Source organism: Serinus canaria, chromosome 2, assembly GCF_022539315.1.
Source record: "Serinus canaria isolate serCan28SL12 chromosome 2, serCan2020, whole genome shotgun sequence".
Classification (NCBI taxonomy): domain Eukaryota; kingdom Metazoa; phylum Chordata; class Aves; order Passeriformes; family Fringillidae; genus Serinus; species Serinus canaria.
The window spans coordinates 91,021,340-91,039,484 of NC_066315.1; the positions used below are offsets into that span (position 1 = coordinate 91,021,340).

At 38.5% G+C, this 18,145-nt stretch overlaps 1 protein-coding gene across 1 annotated transcript in view; it reads right to left on the reverse strand.

The window, feature by feature from the left end:
- Positions 1-781: 781 nt before the first annotated feature.
- Positions 782-18,145, reverse strand: part of AHRR (aryl hydrocarbon receptor repressor) — a 70,519-nt gene continuing 53,155 nt past the window's right edge. Inside the window, exons 6-10 of the mRNA XM_030233963.2 lie at positions 16,708-16,841; positions 15,126-15,328; positions 13,328-13,446; positions 12,249-12,390; positions 782-9,709 (exon numbers count right to left, since the gene is read on the reverse strand). Of these exons, the coding sequence (XP_030089823.1) occupies positions 8,590-9,709; positions 12,249-12,390; positions 13,328-13,446; positions 15,126-15,328; positions 16,708-16,841 (1,718 nt within the window). The 3' untranslated portion in view covers positions 782-8,589. The remainder of the gene's footprint in view (positions 9,710-12,248; positions 12,391-13,327; positions 13,447-15,125; positions 15,329-16,707; positions 16,842-18,145) is intronic.

Sequence of the window (18,145 nt, forward strand, 5' to 3'; positions counted from 1 at the left end):
AGAGTGTGGAAAAATGCGTGTTTTATGATTGGCTTTTCGCAAATATTAAAATGAATATTATATGTGTTATGTTAGAAAGTTATGCTGTCTTAATTTTCTTACGTAGTGTGTTAAATACAGTTTTAGGTTATTACAAAATGTTTAAATAGAAACTATGCTATGTAAGATAGATACTTTTTAAAAAGAAAGGACTTGCAGCAAGATAGCAGCCACAAGACACCTAAATCTTTCAGAGAAAGAGAATTTATTGCTCCATTATCAGAAGAAACTTAACTTCTTCCTGCCTCACTCTTCCATGAAGATGCCGTCAGGATTAAGATGAAGAAGCTGACACTGACCAGACCGAATCCTTTGTTTTAATGGAATTTATGCATCATGTCTGAGGTGTATGAATATGCAACAGGCTATTGTTTTTAAGGGTTAATTCTCTGTTAACAGGTGTCCTTTTTCGGGCTTTTGTTGCCCAGAAAAAGGTACCCAGACGTCTGTAGCTCTTTGTTTCTGTTGTCTCATATTGTTCTAATCCTAATTGTCCAAATTTTTATTACTCTAATTATATTGCTATTTTTATAACCATTTTATTAATATTAAACTTTTAAAATTTTAAAAACGACTGATTGGCGTTTTTCACACAGAGCAAACTCTGGGAGGGGGCCAGGGTGCACAGATGCTGGGACAAGTTCAGAGGGGTTGCTGGAACCATTTGAGGCCAGCGAGTGCTGGGGGTTACTGGGCCCAGTACAGGGAAGGGGCAAGAAACACACACAGCAGCAGCAGCAGCTTTAATTTAAATGCAAACATTTTATTTTAAAATGTCTCAGCTTTACGCTTCTGCCTGGTAATAAATGTAAAATATAATTTAAGAAGTACGCTTAAAAGTTCCCTCTAAAAGCAGGCTGAGGAGACAGTACAAAACACAACAGAAAAGTGCACCGGGTTCAAACAACGTGCCAGAACGTCAAATCCACAGGTCACTGCCTGCTCTGAATCAGCCACAATACCTTTTACAGGTGTATTAGCAATATAACATGCCACCTATGGTACTCCTATGCACAGAGCAGCACAGCCAGTGGTGCTGCTTGGGTTACTCTTTACCAGAGGTGATCCCACAGGATTCCCTGGGTTGGCTTCCCCGGGGCTGCAGCTGTACCTGTCTGCTGCTTCCTCTCCCCAGATGGGCAGCGTTCGTGCCTCAGCCACATGCCCCACTGCAGGCATTACCTGCATCATGTAGTACGTTTTCAAATAGTGCTGGGGTGGTTGCAGTGTTCTCTCCAGAAATACACCCTCCCCAAAAAAAAGTTTTGGGGAATCATGGAGTGCCAGATAGGCCAAAATTGTTTGTGGAACTCCACGCAACTGTTTCTTAATCACAGAACCGTAGAATGGTTTGGGTTGGAAGGGATCTTAAAGATTATTCAATCCCCCTGCCATGGGCAGGGACACCTTCCACTAGACCAGACTGCTAAGAATTAGTCTTGTCCTCCACTGTGTTTCTTCAGGAGAAGCAGGAATGGCACTTTTAATACTGGACTGTAAGTGGTGTGTAATGGCAGATTATACCCCTTTGGTGATGATGTTATTGGTACCTGGACATTTCTCTTACAGTCTTTTACACGGAGTCACATTAAATGCTTGATCATTATTTGTGATTCTAATCTCAAAATCTAAAATGGACTAATTAAAAACACCAGACTGTACATGTTATGTAATGCTTCCATACCCTTCTTAATTAAAAAAATTAAAATTGGAAATTAAAAGTGCAGTTGCCCAGTGAAAGCATAAACCCATGTAGAAAAAAATGAAAGAAGCAAAAAACCAAAATTAGTTCCTTGATTATTTGAAAGAGAGACCATATCTAAAGGACAAAGGGTTTGGCATTACATACATACTCTGCAGCACTAAACCCTTGGTGGTAGCTGGGGGTCTCCTGGCAGTACAAACTCCTGAAGAGAGGATGTTTTGCCAGCAAAGTGGCCTTTTTTCTGGTTTTGGGGATACAGCTGTTATTAGTGAGTACCTCCATCTTATTAAAGAAAGGGAAGAAATGGGGAATTGCAGTTCTGCCTAACACTGTTCTTTTAGCAAAACTTTTGAAGTATGCCTAAAGTGGAAATAAAGCTACAGATACAGAAAACAGAAAGGACAGAGACCAAAATGTACCATCCTATGCAATCAAAAAGGTGGAAAAGCTAGAGGAGGAAAAGGGAATTGCCTTTAAGGAAGAAAGCGTTCTTTGGTTTTGTTGAGAAGGAATTCAGGGGGGAGAGGGTGTGAAGAAGAACCCTTTCAGAAGAGGGAAGTTTGTTGACTGTGCAGAGGAAGAATCTTCTTAGCTATAGTGAGAGTAGAAACAAAACTGAATACTGTTATTGAGAACTGAGATAACTTTTGCCCTTTTGAAGTTCTTTCTAGAAAGACAAAATTTTAAAAAAATTTAAAAAACCTACAACAGTTGACACTTGCCTCTCCTTATTTCACATTTTAAATCAACACAGAGAGGATACACATGGTCCTAAAACCCCAAAAGAAAAAGTGAAGGACAAAAAAGTGGTTCAGAAGGAAGAGCTCACACCCTCCTGTGGTGCAAAATGAGGAGCTCTAGACCAGAACTTTGCCTGATTTTTTTTAAACATATATTTTAATCGCTGAAATGCAATTAATAAGACTAGCCAAGCAGCTGATGTTCTTTCTATTGCCTTCTACACATCTTTTTTTACCATCATTCTACCAGTACAAATATGAACCTGGAACTGTCCCTTGAGCCCTGTTATATCAAGATAATCTTTAAAAACTTAGGACTGCATTGTTAGAGCATCAACTGCACAATTACCAGCAGCAAGAGAGTTAATGCACACAGTGAATTTACCACAGTTTGGAAAACTAGCCCCAAGAAAGGAACAAGAGCACTTTGTGTCTCCTAGAATGATGTTTTCAGTCTGGTTGAGAAATGCATCTTAGCATTGAAATTACTCAATCCTTATTTTCAAGAAATTATTTTAACTTGCAAAGTTATAGAATCAGTTCTACAGAAGAAAAAATAGGATGTGATTTCAGGCCACAGAATTTTTCTGTAGGTGAAGAATTAATGCTGTAATCACAGAATAATTACACCTTGATGGCAACATATCTTTTCTCTTTCCAAAATTTATCTTAACTTTTTTTTTTTACTTTCCTTCCAGACTACCACTCAAAGAATAACTTTGCCTAAGCACAAGCAAGTGCTTGGATCTCCAGACGTTTGGGTTGGTTTTTTTTAAAGGCCTTTGTCTGTTTAGAATATATTTCAGCCTGTTGCTGATGACTTTGTTCAGAGGCATTTCTGATAGCACGATAGGGAAATGTAATGACAAGAACATAATGACAAGAACATGCCAGATGTCCCTCAAACGTGACAAAGATCTGTCTATCAGGGTGGTAGTGCCTATGAACATAAGCTACTGGGTGCAGCCCTCGTGTATGAATCTCCTTCAGGTGGATGAAAGCCTTGTGACTACATCCTGAGCGTGGCCACCTGCACAATCTCTTGCTCTCTACATGTTACAGCACCTGTTTCAGTTGTGATGCACAATTTCTCATAGGGCTTGGCTAGATTTAAAAGAAACTCCAAGGAAAGAAACGCCTGTTCTAGTGAGAAACTTTCTGCAGTCAAGTTTAGGTTTTGGATTTTTTTTTTGGATCTCCGTATGATAAGAAAAGTATTTCTATTTTAAATGTTTATACCCTTAAAGAGTAGAGAGAAAGAGAAAACAAGCAGATAGAGAAGACAAGAAAAGATAGAGTGGGTCTACACCCCTGCCATTCTGAGGCTGGTTTTCTTGGTCAGGTGATGCTGAAATGAAAGAAAATAAGTGTGTTGATTTTTTTTTACCACTACCTAAGGCAATGTATGTATTCATATGTAGGGGAAATTATGGCTTTTGACTATTTTAATTAAAACCTAACACCTTGCTATGACAAACTAATGGATTTCCTGAAATAACTACAGTGGGTGAGACTGTCCTATTTAAGTTCCAGAATGGCTTCAACAGAGAGAGTTAAGAAAAGCTTCTAGGCAGCAGAAACGGATCTTATCCCTCAGGCTTGTTGCCTCTTAAATATTTTTAAGCTCTAGGGATTTCCAGAAGAATTGCACATGCCATCTCAATACCATATCAAAGGATCAGCACCCACAGTCTTACTGAACTGACTGATGCTCAAATGTCAGGGTACCCTGTACTATCCAGAGCAGACTCAGATGTAAGAACTTTCAGAATACATGACTGTTCCAATAAAGGGTGGGTAAACCACAGATTTAAACTTTGCAATAGTATGCTAAAATCAAAGAGCAGAAAGTTAGTCTTTCCTACAGTGAATTTAGGTATAGTCCCTTAATCTTTCACTTTCCTTGTTAAATCTCTGAACCCAGGCTGACTGAAACAAGTTTACCACTCACTCAGTGCTGCCCTCACTCAGAACTTTTGAAACTAAGCTTTACTTTGGTATCCAAAGACTTTAACATCAATGTAAATTATTTATAGTGTTACCTTCAGTGGAGGTCTGCCCCAGTTTCAGTCACTATGTAAGTGCAGGAAAATCTACTCTTTTTGCTGTTCAAGCTTACCCCTAGCTCAAATCATGTTGTTTCTCTGTAAAAGTAGTAGCTTTCAATAGTGTTGGACTAGCATTTGTATGCTGCTCAACAGCTGAAATCAGGTCACTTTCTCAGTAAAGTCAAGACCTCAATCAGCAGCTTTAGCACTGATAATAGTCTCTGTTCTATGTGGACCAGGTAACATCCCAGGGGAAGATGCCTTCTCACAGCTATTAGAACTGCTCACCTTCCATACCAAAATATACCCTCCCAAAGATCAGGGAATTCATGAGTCCATTCTGTCTCAACCTCTGGAGGGTTTATGGCTGAGGAAGTTTGAATGCTGTTATCAGTCAGGCATTTCTTTCAGCCTGAATGCTCCAAGTTCCTATTAGGCAAGCATTTCACTAGGCATTTCTTCTACAAGAATAATTTTTTATTGTTGCTACAATAAATGCATTGGAAGGCTCCTAAAATAGACTTTGTGGCTGTGCTGAAGGGATACAAATACCAGTTCATTAAGGCTAAAAGCTAAACACCATTGACAGAAAAGATCTTAAACCCTTCTTCTCAGTGCTAGTTTTTAGAATAATACCAGAGCAACAACAACCACCAAGAAAATGTAACAATTTTAAAGAATTGCTCTGTCTTTCATCCTATTTACTGGTCAGTGCCAGAGGGTCATTAATGTCTGCATACAAAAAAGGTTTATAAGATTAAATCAGTGGTAATTTAACAGGGTACAATGCAATGTCAGGATTCAGTCCTGACTCAATCCAGGGCACATATCACGGGGAGAGGTTGAAGGCATATCTGTGCCTTAAACACAAATGGCAAGTAATTATTTTAAGCATTTATTTCCTCTGCTCTTTCCAAGTACTAAGAAGGAGCTGGTCTTTGTTTAATGCCAACAATGCTTAGCAATTGTCCAAAAAGAGGACACACTGCTGATCTCTTCATAAGCCCAGTTCTTGGGAGATTGCTGTAATGCATGTGTGATAGTTTAGACTAGAAGGAATTCTACTGATACCACATTTTTTCATGTGAGACCTGAAGAACTCAGCCACAAATTAGGTGGGCCAAAATCAAATGTGATGTGCAGGATAAGTATTTTTCTTGGCTTCAGACTTAATGGAATAATAAGGAAACAAACATGACTGCGTTTACACAGCAGGGAGTCAGAAGGTGACATCTCACTTTTGAGTCACGCATTCATCCATCCATCCACCTAGAAGCCCATTACATCTCATGTGTCAGATTGCATTCCCTTACATGCAGAAGCTTCACCTACCTCTATAATATTGATCAAGATGTGTAAAATGTGTCTGGGTTTGTTGGAAACATAAGAAAAATAATTCTAACTGATATGTGCCAGAAAGCCTGAGAACCGATAGAGTTACGTCAACAAAAAAAGAATGAATTTTGTAACAGGGAGAACTTTAGAAAATTTCGGTTGTTTATATAAATTGCTTCTGCACTCAGAGACCTGGCTAGTACAGTTCCCCCACTGTAGTCACAGCAAGTATTATTTCTAAGGACAGACAAGGCTTTTGGTGGCACAGTCCTCTACAGAGCTGCACCTGGTGTAACCACTCCCATTGTGCAAAATGGCATCAGCATGTCCAGATGAAGATAGTAGGGTGTAGAGTCACACTTCATCAATGCAAATGATGTGAGAAAGTGCAAGGCAGTGTGAAACCCCAGGTACTCTCATTCAGAGGGCTGTGACAGTGATTCCAAGTGTGGAATTAAACAAGCAGCTTGTCAGAGGTCATGCAGGTGTGTCCTCCACCTGCCCCAGCCATCGGTTCCCACACTACCCTGTCTCCCCATCACCTGGTTTCTGCCAGGCAGCTGCACAAGGAGCTGGACTGGAGAATATTGCAGGGCTTATAGCACAACCCTGCAGCAGCTCTGAAGCACTCAGTAGTGTCTGGCACCAGCACAGTTCTCCAGTGCCACTACTGCATGCCAAGCAAGGGACCATGACAGCAACTCTGTGAGAGTCTAAAGAGCTGCTGCTTGTAATCATGTAGATAGTGAATCAGTGAAGCAGAGCTTGTGCAGCAACACTGATTTATGGCAGTCTCACTCTGCATGAGGAAAAAGTTTGCTTGTCCACAAGTATTTTTGCAGTTTGGCTTGAATTTAAGTGATGTGGGCAGTGTACTGGAGAGCAGTGTAAATTCCACCACTGTGATCTCACTTCAGAACAGGGTCTGATATTGCTTTGCAACCACTGGCAGGAGTCCTAGAGCAAGGATATCAAGACTGTCTCAAACAATAGGCAGCACATGGCCAACAGGGAGCTGATGTACCTCGGACACAAAAAGGAAACGTTCTCATGGCTTGGATATTTTCAGCTGGACTATGACAGATCTAACCCAAGATACAGTAAGGTGTTGCTGCCCTTCTTTACTGTCCAGTGTGCAGCATGTCATACCACAGTTCATAAGCACTAACATGCAGAGAATAAATATCTTTACACCTGCCAACTCCAATGTACAGGCAGTAAATTCTATCAGAAGAGATAATCAGTCTTCTTGGAGAAGAGCAGCCTCCCAGGTGCAGAACCATTGCACTACCTGAAAACTTCACTTATCCCACATATTTAAAGCATTTGGGAGAATTTTATGCCACTCATCTGGCATGTAAAGCCATGCCCTTCGTGACTAACAGATAAAGGAAGACATTATAATTATTTATAACATTTTGAAAAAGAAGACATTCATTACAGGGCTTCTTTCAAAAAGCACATATACATACATCTAAGCTATTTTTTTTTTTAATGATGTGGTTGTTATATAGGTGAAGTTGATATAAAGTTGAAATAGTGCAATTTTAAAACAAAAATTAGTGCAGGAGTCAAACTACAACAATAACAAAACCCAAAATATAATTTTTTTGTTGTTGTTGTTGTGGAAATGCATTACTGTCTGGGTTCAAAGAAAAGCATACACTCTGTTTTCAAAAGCACTAAAGTGCACTGAAGTGCTTTTGAAAGGTATGCATCTGCCTCTCAGTGAGATTAAGGGTTTCTTTTGGGATTGAAACTAGGATGTTTTTGAAAATAATCCTAGTGTGGGATTTGGTTTTGATGTAGGGTGACGATATCTAAACAAGCTGCTATGAGTCAAAAAAATACTATTAAGTAAAAAAGTGCATTTCCTTTGTTGATGTTACAAGTAACAGCAAGGAAAATAATCAGAGAAATACTTTGTTCTCACATATACTTAACAGCATTTTGTAACTCGTTTATAGAAGTAGATTACATCCCATTGTTCAGTCTTTCAGCAGCAACATGAAAGGCTGATGGCAATGAAATGGAAAAATATGGATTCTAAAACAATAATACTATCAAGAAACTTAGGAGTAACTTTAGTTTGAAGTAAAATATTTTCTAATTCACTTATGCAAGTTGTTGTTTTTACTTACATGGTCCTTTTAAATTAAGAAGTTGTGTTGGGAAGCCCTTTCCTATTGCCATTAATTTAATGCTGGAATGAAGGAATAGGTGATCCTTCTTATAAGAATAGAAAAACAATTACAAACCAAAAACTCTTATGGGAAACTGACCACACTGAAAACCATAAACATTTTTGATTCGCACATAGGCATCACTTCAGCTTGAGAAAAACAAACAGAACAAAGGAAACAGAAATTGCTAGGCTTTGCTAATGAACTGTAGACAAGAGAAGAAAGGTGATAAGGAAAAATGATCAGGTATACCTGTGCAGCAAGTAATGATTATTTTTCTGTGCCTGAGGTTTTATCTTTCTTTCCTCTTTCCAAAGATCACTAAAAGAAGGGCAGTAGCAGGGGGTAGGCTGTGTGTACCTGTGTCTGTTTCTTTTCACACACAGGTGCGCACACACACACACACACACACACACACACACACACACACTCAAAATCTTTCCACTGGCTTTTGATTTTAGTAAGTCATTTAACTCAACTGGAAGAGAATCTACAACTTCTTGCTTTTAACATTATAAATATTTCAAACGTTATAAAATCTATTGCAAAAATGTACATTCAGTGGTTTTATGAGGCACAGGACCTGCTAATGTATTTTCAGGGAAGCTTGGGTGTACTCTGTTCTGTCCACTGCTGGACAAGGGTGGAGAATCCAGGGGCTCCCGCTTGATTGCTTGAACCAAGCAGGGGTTTTTAAATTCACATGGCATTTTGAACACCTCATTAATCTGCTCTTTCTCCTCTCCTGGGCTGGGGCTGTAGAAGTGGCCGTAGCAAGCGGTGTGTGGCAGGTCAGGCATGCTTTCCAAACACACGGAGGAGTTCTGAGGGCAAAAGGGAGCCACCTCCTTGTTCCGTGCGCCCTTGCCAGCCCTGTTCAAGTTCAGGCTGTTGGGATGATTTGCTACGATGCATTGCCAGTTATGGGGTGTGTAAAGGCAGTGCCTTGGCTTCTGGCAAGGCAAGGCTGGCTGGCAGAGGTCTGGCTCCGTTTTGAGGTGCACTCTGCCAGGGTAGCCAGGCCCCTGCTTTCTCAGCGAGCCGCTCTCATCCAGCCAGGCTCGGCTCTGCGGGAGCAGGTAGTTATCGGCAATGTTTTCAGAGTCAGAGTCGTACTCCGTTTTGATAGGCATCTCCAAGGGAGGGGCTGTGTCATAGAGAGGCTCTGGGGATAGGAATGGTCTCTGCAGCTTCCCGTGGTCTGTGGCGTAGTTCTCTGCACAGCGCTGTTGGAGCCCCGAGTAGGACTGGCTGTTTTCGGCGCTCCCCCAGTGGGAAGGACAAGTTGGTGCCAAATTTAAGAAATTTTGGTCTCTGTTGTAGAATGATCCAGCTCTCCTGTTTGGACACGTGTTCATTCTCTGGCTCATAGAACAAGAACTGGAGTTTCTTAAAGTCCAGCTACTGTTTGTGGTGCAGTTGTTTTGAATGCCTAAAACTGATGTATTAGAGCTGAGAGGTTCCTCTTGCATAAAACACTCACCATTAGTGTGAGGCTCAAACTTCACTTTTACATTATCTTGTTCATTCTTCACTGCTGCCCAGTTAAGATGCTTCCACTGGCCCAGAGTTTCAATGGCACTGTTATAGGAAAGCCCCTCCAGGTTTCCTTTCAAACTGGCAAAACCACTTAGTATCTTCAGTTGTTCATCTTCTTCCCTTTCAATAAGAGTAGAAAAAAGAAGTCAGGTCAATCAGAGTTCTCTAAATTGTTGTTTTCTGGGATACAGAGTGGCTCAACCTGCATTACAAGCCTTATATTGTGCTCAATATGGGACTCTCACACTCTTGTGCACATAATCTTTGCATTTGCTTGAGAGACCAAAAGAGTGTCCCTGCATCTGGGTGTCAATGTGTGTGCACAGCTAACTTTCTGAGGCATTGCTTCGTTTGAATTCATGCATTGTTCTTCCATTTCAGACACACAGTTCAATAAAGAACCTAAAAATTGTAGTACAATACAGTAATTCCCTTACACTTTTGTTCTTCCCTTAAAATATATCTAAATAATATTTGTGTGTAGAAAATTCTAGAGATAAAATACAAGTAGTATCTTAAATAAGATATATTTTATTAACAAAGATTCATTTGGACACATAAGAGCTTTCTGATCAGAGTGATTTGAGGGAGAACTGTGGGGGTCTTACATTTCAAGAACACAGCTGAGAGGAAATAAAATGCCCAAATTAAATAACCAAATAGTCACAGATGTTCATATTGGGTGTATGTCTGTTTTATATGTCTAACTTACTTTATGCTGCCTTTTGTTTTCTAAGATGGCCAGTGAATTAATTTTCCATGACCTCCAGCTGAAGTACTCAACATTAAAGAAGAACACTGGAGGAGGGTGTTGCCTGAGCACTTCCATGCCCAAAACAGCTGTTTTCAGAACTGGGGTCCAAATCCTGAGATTTAGGGCTTGAATTCACTAATGTGTTGATTCCCAGCTCTGAGGGATCAAGTGCATGAAAGCACCTCATGCCTCTCCAGGCAAGGAGCAGACATCCAGTAGGAAACTGCATGTGAAAACCTGAAGAGCTACTGAGGGGTTTAGAAGGCTTTTTCTTCGTTCACAATAGAACTTTTTCCTTAAGTAATGAACTCAATATTTCCTTGAGTTTCCCTGAATCAATGTGCAAGAAAAGGATTTTCCAGTAGAGGGAGTCCACGTTGTTACAAAGAGAGAATGTCCCACTGTAATGATGTATACCATGAAAGAAGAATATTTTCTCTCTCTCTCTTTGTTATATTTTGAGGCAATTAATATTTTCAGTCCTCTGATAAATATTCTTATTTTTATTATTGACAGTATTGAGATGCAAATAGTCTCATAAAAGTTTGCTGCAGAACACGCTTCTCAGAAAATGGTCAAATTGGGAAGCACAGGACTGAACAAAATGCAATAGTAAAAAAAAAAAAGTTAAACCCCAAAATGAAGAATTTCATAGTGAAATAGTATCCAGTGAAAATTCTCCAAAAGAATCTATGTTTCCTGGAAGACAGCATACATTTTAACAACAACCAAAAAAAAAAAGTTGTAGCAAATGCAAACTCTATTGCAGACTGAGGCAGAACTGAATATAATCACAAAGGCTGACTCTTGCTACACTTCAGTCTGTGGGAGCTATCAAGCACAAAAGAAGGATTTTAATCTCTCTGAAAGCAAAAATGTAACTAAATAAACATGCTTAATTACACAAAAACCAGCTGGAAGTAGAGAAACTAATAAAAGAAACAGCCCCTTTTAATCCACTTCTTAATAGAAGTTCATTCCCTGACACAGCAAGATGTTTGTGCCATCCCAGTAAAGGTAAAAAGTTCCAGCATCCTCAGGTGAGAGCTCCCCTGCTATTCATGTGGACCTTGAGAAATACATCACCTGCAAGGAATATCAACTCTGGAAGTGCAAAGACTTTTTTCATTTCTTCCACTTGCAAGACATTCTAAAGGAAAAAAATCTTAAAGCTTAAAGGAAAAAAAGCCGTATTTTTAACACTGGGCAAGATGGTGGCTGTGTAAAACTCACTGAGTCCACTCTCTTATCTCTTCCCACAGACCAGCTTGAAGAGATCCTTCAACAAGGCCCACAGGAGCTGGAACAGACAGTCCCATGGGGGAAGAATGCAAAGCCCACTTGGGAGGAAAGGGTAAAACTCATCCAAAAGCTCCTCTCTCAATACAAATCTGTGAGATTAGTTTACTGTGAGATTAGTTACTCCGTGACTGAGTCTGGAGGCCACTAGATGTATCTGTCTACAAGCACACAATAAATATGAGTACCCTTCTTTAGATTATGTTGCACATACACAACTGAAAACATGAGCTCAACTGTCTTACTTGGAGGAAAAAATAAAGCTTAACATAGTCAAATGCTGATAAGAAGAAAAACTAGGACACTAGACTTTCAGCTGCAACATAAAACAAAACCCAAAATACATTTTTTTGTGCAAGGCAAATATTAATTGTAATTTATTTCTGCGTCAACATATGTATACTCAGCTTCAGAAGAAGAAAGGGCTGAAGACAGAAAATAAATATTGTTTAGGTTTGTAACTGCCATTTCATATGTTCCAAGACAGAAATAGGTTTCCATATAATAAGTAAACTAAATTTTTCTCATTCAGCTCTTCTCTTAGGTAACTACAGCATTCATTTTTCTATTTTTTTTTTTCTTTTTGGTACTGGAAAATATACTTACTTCAACATTTGTTGTTGGGCAAGGACATATTCTGAACAACCACTTCGATACAGAAGTTGAGTGTTAGCTTGAACCCAGACCCAGTGATCTTCATTTGTTTGTACTTTGACTAGAGAAATGCCATTTTCTCCATTATTCTTTGCTATATAATTTAAAAGAAAATAGATTTTAATTATTTATTTTTTGTTAGCTAAACTGCAAATGTTCAAAGATTTCTTTGTTTCCCTAGAAGCATCAGCATAGGAAAGTACAATCTAAAAAACGTCACAAAATGAAGAAGATTACATCTTAAAACTAAAATTTGAAAAGCCTAGTAAGGCACTTAAACTGTAACCAAGAAGGATTTTTCAGTGATAGTCATTCCTTATAATATTTTGATCTCAGTAGTAGTAGTACCCACAAGTACCCATGAAAAATGGAGCTATAAGAGAGGAATGATTTTAAAGACATTAAAGATTTCCAGCAGATATGACAGAAGGTTGAGTACAAGTCTGCTCAAGAAGAAGTTGCCCAGTGGAGTAGACTTACCATCGGAATTTTATCCATTGAAAAATCTGAAATAGAGCCTAGACTCCCAAAAATTTTCCACGGCCAAGTACTGGAAAAGCATGAGTCAAAGCCGTGGGCACATCATGAGTTTTAAAGACAATGCATTCTAATTTTCCTCTGTTTTCTGATCTTTGGGGAAAACTAACATTTGTAACATATCTTCCAGTTTTCATCAAAGAGGAATAGATCTTGTTATTAATTATCAGGATTTTCACATAAACTTATTCAATTCAGTGCTGTCACTTTTACATAAGCATAAGTTGAGTGTTCTACTACCACTTATTTGCTATTTACTATTTGCCTTGATTGTTTATTTCTCTGTAACTTTTCTACCCACTCTAAAATCACAGACTTATTCTGCACTATCTTTTGAGGTGGACAATTTTTTTTGTATTTTTTAAAAGAGGTGTTAGGGAGAAGAAGAAGAAAAAGAGCTTTGGGACCAAAACCTTAAAAACTTATCAGGAGAAAATAAAAGACGAGGTTCTCCTTCCATAAAATGTACATCATCTAGAAGTTCTTAGCAGTACCTTTGATTTGGTTTTCAGCAATCTGTAATGCATTAGTGAAGGCAGCACCTTCATGGTGATTGTTTCTTCCATACAATTCTGTGGCTTCACAAAGTCCTGAGCTGCCTTTTGAACTGGAGCTGTAGAGGGGAGAAAATGTGGAAAGTTGCTTGTCAGTGAATGACAACACAGTAGAATCACAGACCCTAAAAGATATGATTTTCAAGCTGGTGGCTGTTAGCAAAGGCATTTGGTTTAAGTATATAGTAACTAGAACTAAAGAATTATCTTTTTCCTGTATCATTTGGTTGCTCCAGCTAGTGTGTGACCAGAGTTCTGTATTCAATTAAGAGGAATAGTTCTGTTTAGGGCTATTCTGTTTATGAGTTACTATATCTAGAGAAATAAATTTCATCTGGAATTGAGACAAATGCTGTGTATATTCTGCTCTTCCTATTCGAGTTACGTTCAAGGTACGCACATCACAGTGACCAGCAATGAATTTAAGAGCTGGCATTACTTCAATTTGCAATAAGCACCATATGATTTGAATGTGTTTCTTCCAATCTTTAGTTGAAAAAGCTTGAACCAGGGCTTTAAAAGGGTGCACTGTGTATGTAATACTGAATTTCAAATGTTTCCTTGCATTAAGACCCTCAGAAAAAAAAAAAAAAAAAAGACTCTGTAAATCTGCCCACCATCCCTGGCTACCATGCTTCAGGCCTGAACCAAAGGAAACACTGAAGATAAATGGTTGCTTCATTCTTGTCAGATCCTTGGCCACTGTCCAGTCAGGTAGTAAAGCACTTCTCTATTAGGAGCTCAATTCTGATCATCAGTTAATTTCACCTGGGCCACTGAAAAAACTGGCAAGCAGAAATGACTTTCTAACTCTATTCCAAAAGCCTGCATGGTCCATTATATCAGACTTACAGCAATTTAGTTCTTCTCAAAAGGATGTATGTACTAGGACCACATTAGACATCTGGATAGTGAATCCACATATACACAAGGATAATCTAATTAAAAGCCAAATTATGGTACTGTCAGTGATACTGATGAGCATTTTGCTTCACAGCAATAGAACTCATTACTGTAAGGTTATATTTAAGCAAATAAGGGAAAATACGATCCTAGCCCCAAACATCAACAAATTCTGCCGTAGAAGAGTAACAAAAATAAGTGTTAGGGAGGAGATGAGTCTGAACACAATCTGTCCTGATCTTTTGTGATTGCTACCAAATGATCACCCCCAAGCCATTTAGTGCAATTGTAAATTTACGTGTTCATAAAACTTCTGTTGAAAGATACATGCATACACCAAATACAACTCTGTATTTTTGTGAACACATCCCCCACACACACATTCAGCTTTCTGAAGTTTTCCTTTTCCTTTTCTTGTTACCAAAATGCCCAAGTCGAAATAATTGTGCTAGCAGAAGATCCTGAAATTAGAAAACTCACAGTAAAATTACTTTTTCTTTTCCACTTTTACAGCTGGCTTACTGAGTTGGTAACTTTTGAAGGTTAGAAAGATATCCTAATGTTTAATTTCTAATATAACATTTTTATATTGAAATAAATTACTTAATATGTATTATAAATAAAGTACAATATATTGCATCATCTTGCATTCTATTATGCTATATTATAGTAATTGTATTATATTTATTTTGTGTTCAATAGTAAATCCAGATAAATTATTCACTTTTCTGAGAAAGACTTTTCAAATGGAGAGATATTTAGCATAATTTGTGTTTTTTACATGCTTAATAGCCCATAATCTTCACTAAATGCCAAAAGATTAATTTGTAAATACTTCGTGTTTGCTGCTGCTGCTGCATCGTCAGCTTTGTGTTTTGCTCTCACAAGCAGGCTTTTCATCTTCATCTCTGTCACAGAAGGGAGCAGAAGTGGCACCACTATGCAGAATAAGGACAGCTGAGGTGGCAGTACTGTTCCTGATGAGGACTTCTTCCTTTGTCCAAAGAGGAACTTTAGTTTGCCTTGGAACTGCATTGTCTGGGGTTAAAACAAACAAACAAACAAACAAACAAACAAACAAACAAACAAAAATAAAACCACCAAACCACCAGCAGAAAAAAAAAATAAAAAGGGCAAGAAAAGAAAAAAAAGAAAAAAGCCCAACAGCTTAAGCATTTAGTGTATAAACATTTAAAATACAAGTACAACCTATAGACTCTGTCATTTAACACCAAAACCAGTTTTGAATCAGCAACTGAAACTATGAATTTCATTTTCTTCATATAATTTAAACCATGCCATTTCAGAGACGGGGTGGGTGGAGGTACTATCAACAGTAAGATGAGACTTTTGAGGCTGGTTGAGAGTTTTTTCTCTCTTGTGTACTCAGCAGTAGAAGTCCTGTGTTACTTCTTGTTTGTCAAAACAGGCCACGTACAGTGGTGCAAACACTGAGCTGTTTCTTCTGTACCCCCCTGAAGCTGGAACCATTATTTCTCTGTGCTCTGTTCTCTCCAGCAGGATGGTTTCTTGGTTTCTTTCCTCCTATTCTGCACTTTCTCTGGGAAGTATACAGACTGGTACAACTCAAGAGCTGTGCAGACAGGTACCAAGGCAAAAAACAGGCTCAAGATAGCCACATCCAGAGTGCACAGCTTGAAAGGAACCATCCATCCCTGCCTGAAGTGTCTGTGTAGTCAGAGGGCAGGGTTCAAGTTGATAGTAAGCTGCTGCCTCTCAGTGAAAAAATTAACTACCAAAAAATGCCCAGTGAAAAATCAGCCTGTTTGAGCTAGGCAAGATTCAAGCAGGGATGCAGAGATGATGGCTGTTGAGACCCAGAGCCTTCCAGCAAATGAGCATCTGAGGCATAACTTGCATTTTTTTTTTTTTGCAAGTTCTGGAGTTCCCCCTAAGTAGAAACAGCATAGGTCTTTAATAAGGAAATGGAGAAGAAGTGATTTCTAGAAATGAACTGCTCCTAGTATGGAGCATGCTAGAGGCTTTCTTATTCTGGGTTTTAGTATTAAAGGATTCTTTACAAAAGGAAAAAACAGATCATTATTTTTCCTTCTCCTTAAAGCAAATACTTTGGGCTGAAGTGTTAATTGTTGAAATTCAGACTTGCCACCCTTGTGCTACCCCCAGTACAAATTGAGGACAGATATTGTCAAAGAGAGCTTAAAATATAAACATCTTTAAAGTCTTTCTGTTTCAATTATTACAACCTTCTTTTCTCCTAGAATTGTTTACACATATTAATAATTATCCTAGGTGTTTCTTGCTAGTGCATAGCAAAAGAAAAGTGCATCCTGTCCATGGATTTCCGCAATATTTATGTTGAAGAATTTTTCATATGAAGTAATTTAAGTCTATTATATTGTCTATGCCTACAGTGATCTTAGAGAAGTACTTACAAGGAATCCAGAAGTACTGTCCAACAAGCAGCGAACTCGACAGATGAAACAGCGAGTTAAAAAGGAAGAATAATCTGTTGTCATGCTGTCATTCTCTTGTGCTTTGAACAATTTACTGAGAATATATTCTTCTCCTAGGAACAACAGTGGAGGCAACACATATCAGATCACACTAAGAAATAATGAAAATTTTCTGTAGCCAATTTAGGAAGCTGTTAAGGAAATTGCTAAAAATTGCTTTATGGATGGGTGAATATTCAATGGTATCATGTATGGATACATCTGCACATGCTCTCACAAAAGAAAAATAAAAGCTCTGCAATGAGATTTTGGTGAGTTTCTTCAGAAATTTGGACTTTATTTCCTAAGTTTTTTTGATTTTTAATGATGCAAAACAGGGTAACAGATGTTGCTGGTTTTCAGATCAGAGATCACAGAAAATGCATTAGATAGGAGAACAAAATAAGAAGTGATAATCCTAGAAAAAAACTGGAACAAAAAAATGACAGTAGATTTTTAGCTAATGTTCAGGTGTTGCACTTCCTTGATTTTTTTGTACAAGTTTTTTGAAATATTTCCCAAAAGACACAAGTATTTAGACAAAACTATGAACTCGAGACCTGAAATTCTCCACAATATACATTAGGATAAAAATTCCAAATATTTGTAAATTTTATCATTTGAAATAGTAGCGCATGTTGTTTTGCTTGTTTCCTGAGTACTTCCTACAAAATTTTCCAAAGCTCCTCAGATATTTATAAGACTCTTGTAAAACACAGAAACCGCTTTTCAGGAAATGCAAGAAATTCCACCAAAGTTTCACGACTGTGCTCCTGAGGACTTAGTAGAGGTTGCTGAAGGATTTCTTGCAAGTTTCTCCCCACTCACCTGGTGACTATACTTCCCAATTTGTTTCCTCAATTACTACCTCACCTTCTGGTGAAATGCATCACTTTTGCTGGGATCAATTATTCTTTATAAGGTTAACAATCTCAACCTGATTGTAAGTTCTGTAGTTGTGATTTCAGCTGAATATCTCATGTAGGAGAAACTTTGAGGGCAGGCACTCAATTCCCATCCTAGGGAAGTAAAGCCTCTGAGGAAAAGGTGCATTGCTAAACCTACTTGTTCTTCAGAAGGCTCCTGTCTACATCATTTTGCATGGGAAAACAAATGGCAGAAAGTGATGCTTCTGTGGTGATTCTGTACAGAAACCTTTTGCATCAATGAGAGGACTATTGATGTCCTCATCTGTTGCCAACAAAATTTTGGCAGTATGAAGGACTGATGCTGCTCAGTCTGAGCCTGTAAGAATATGTGTAGGCACATTAGAGAAAAGCAAAGGAAACAGCTTTGTAGCACCAGTGGCTTGAGCACTCTGCCTTATAAATGCCCAGGAAGAGGGAGAAATGTCACCTCTGAGACAATAACATAAATA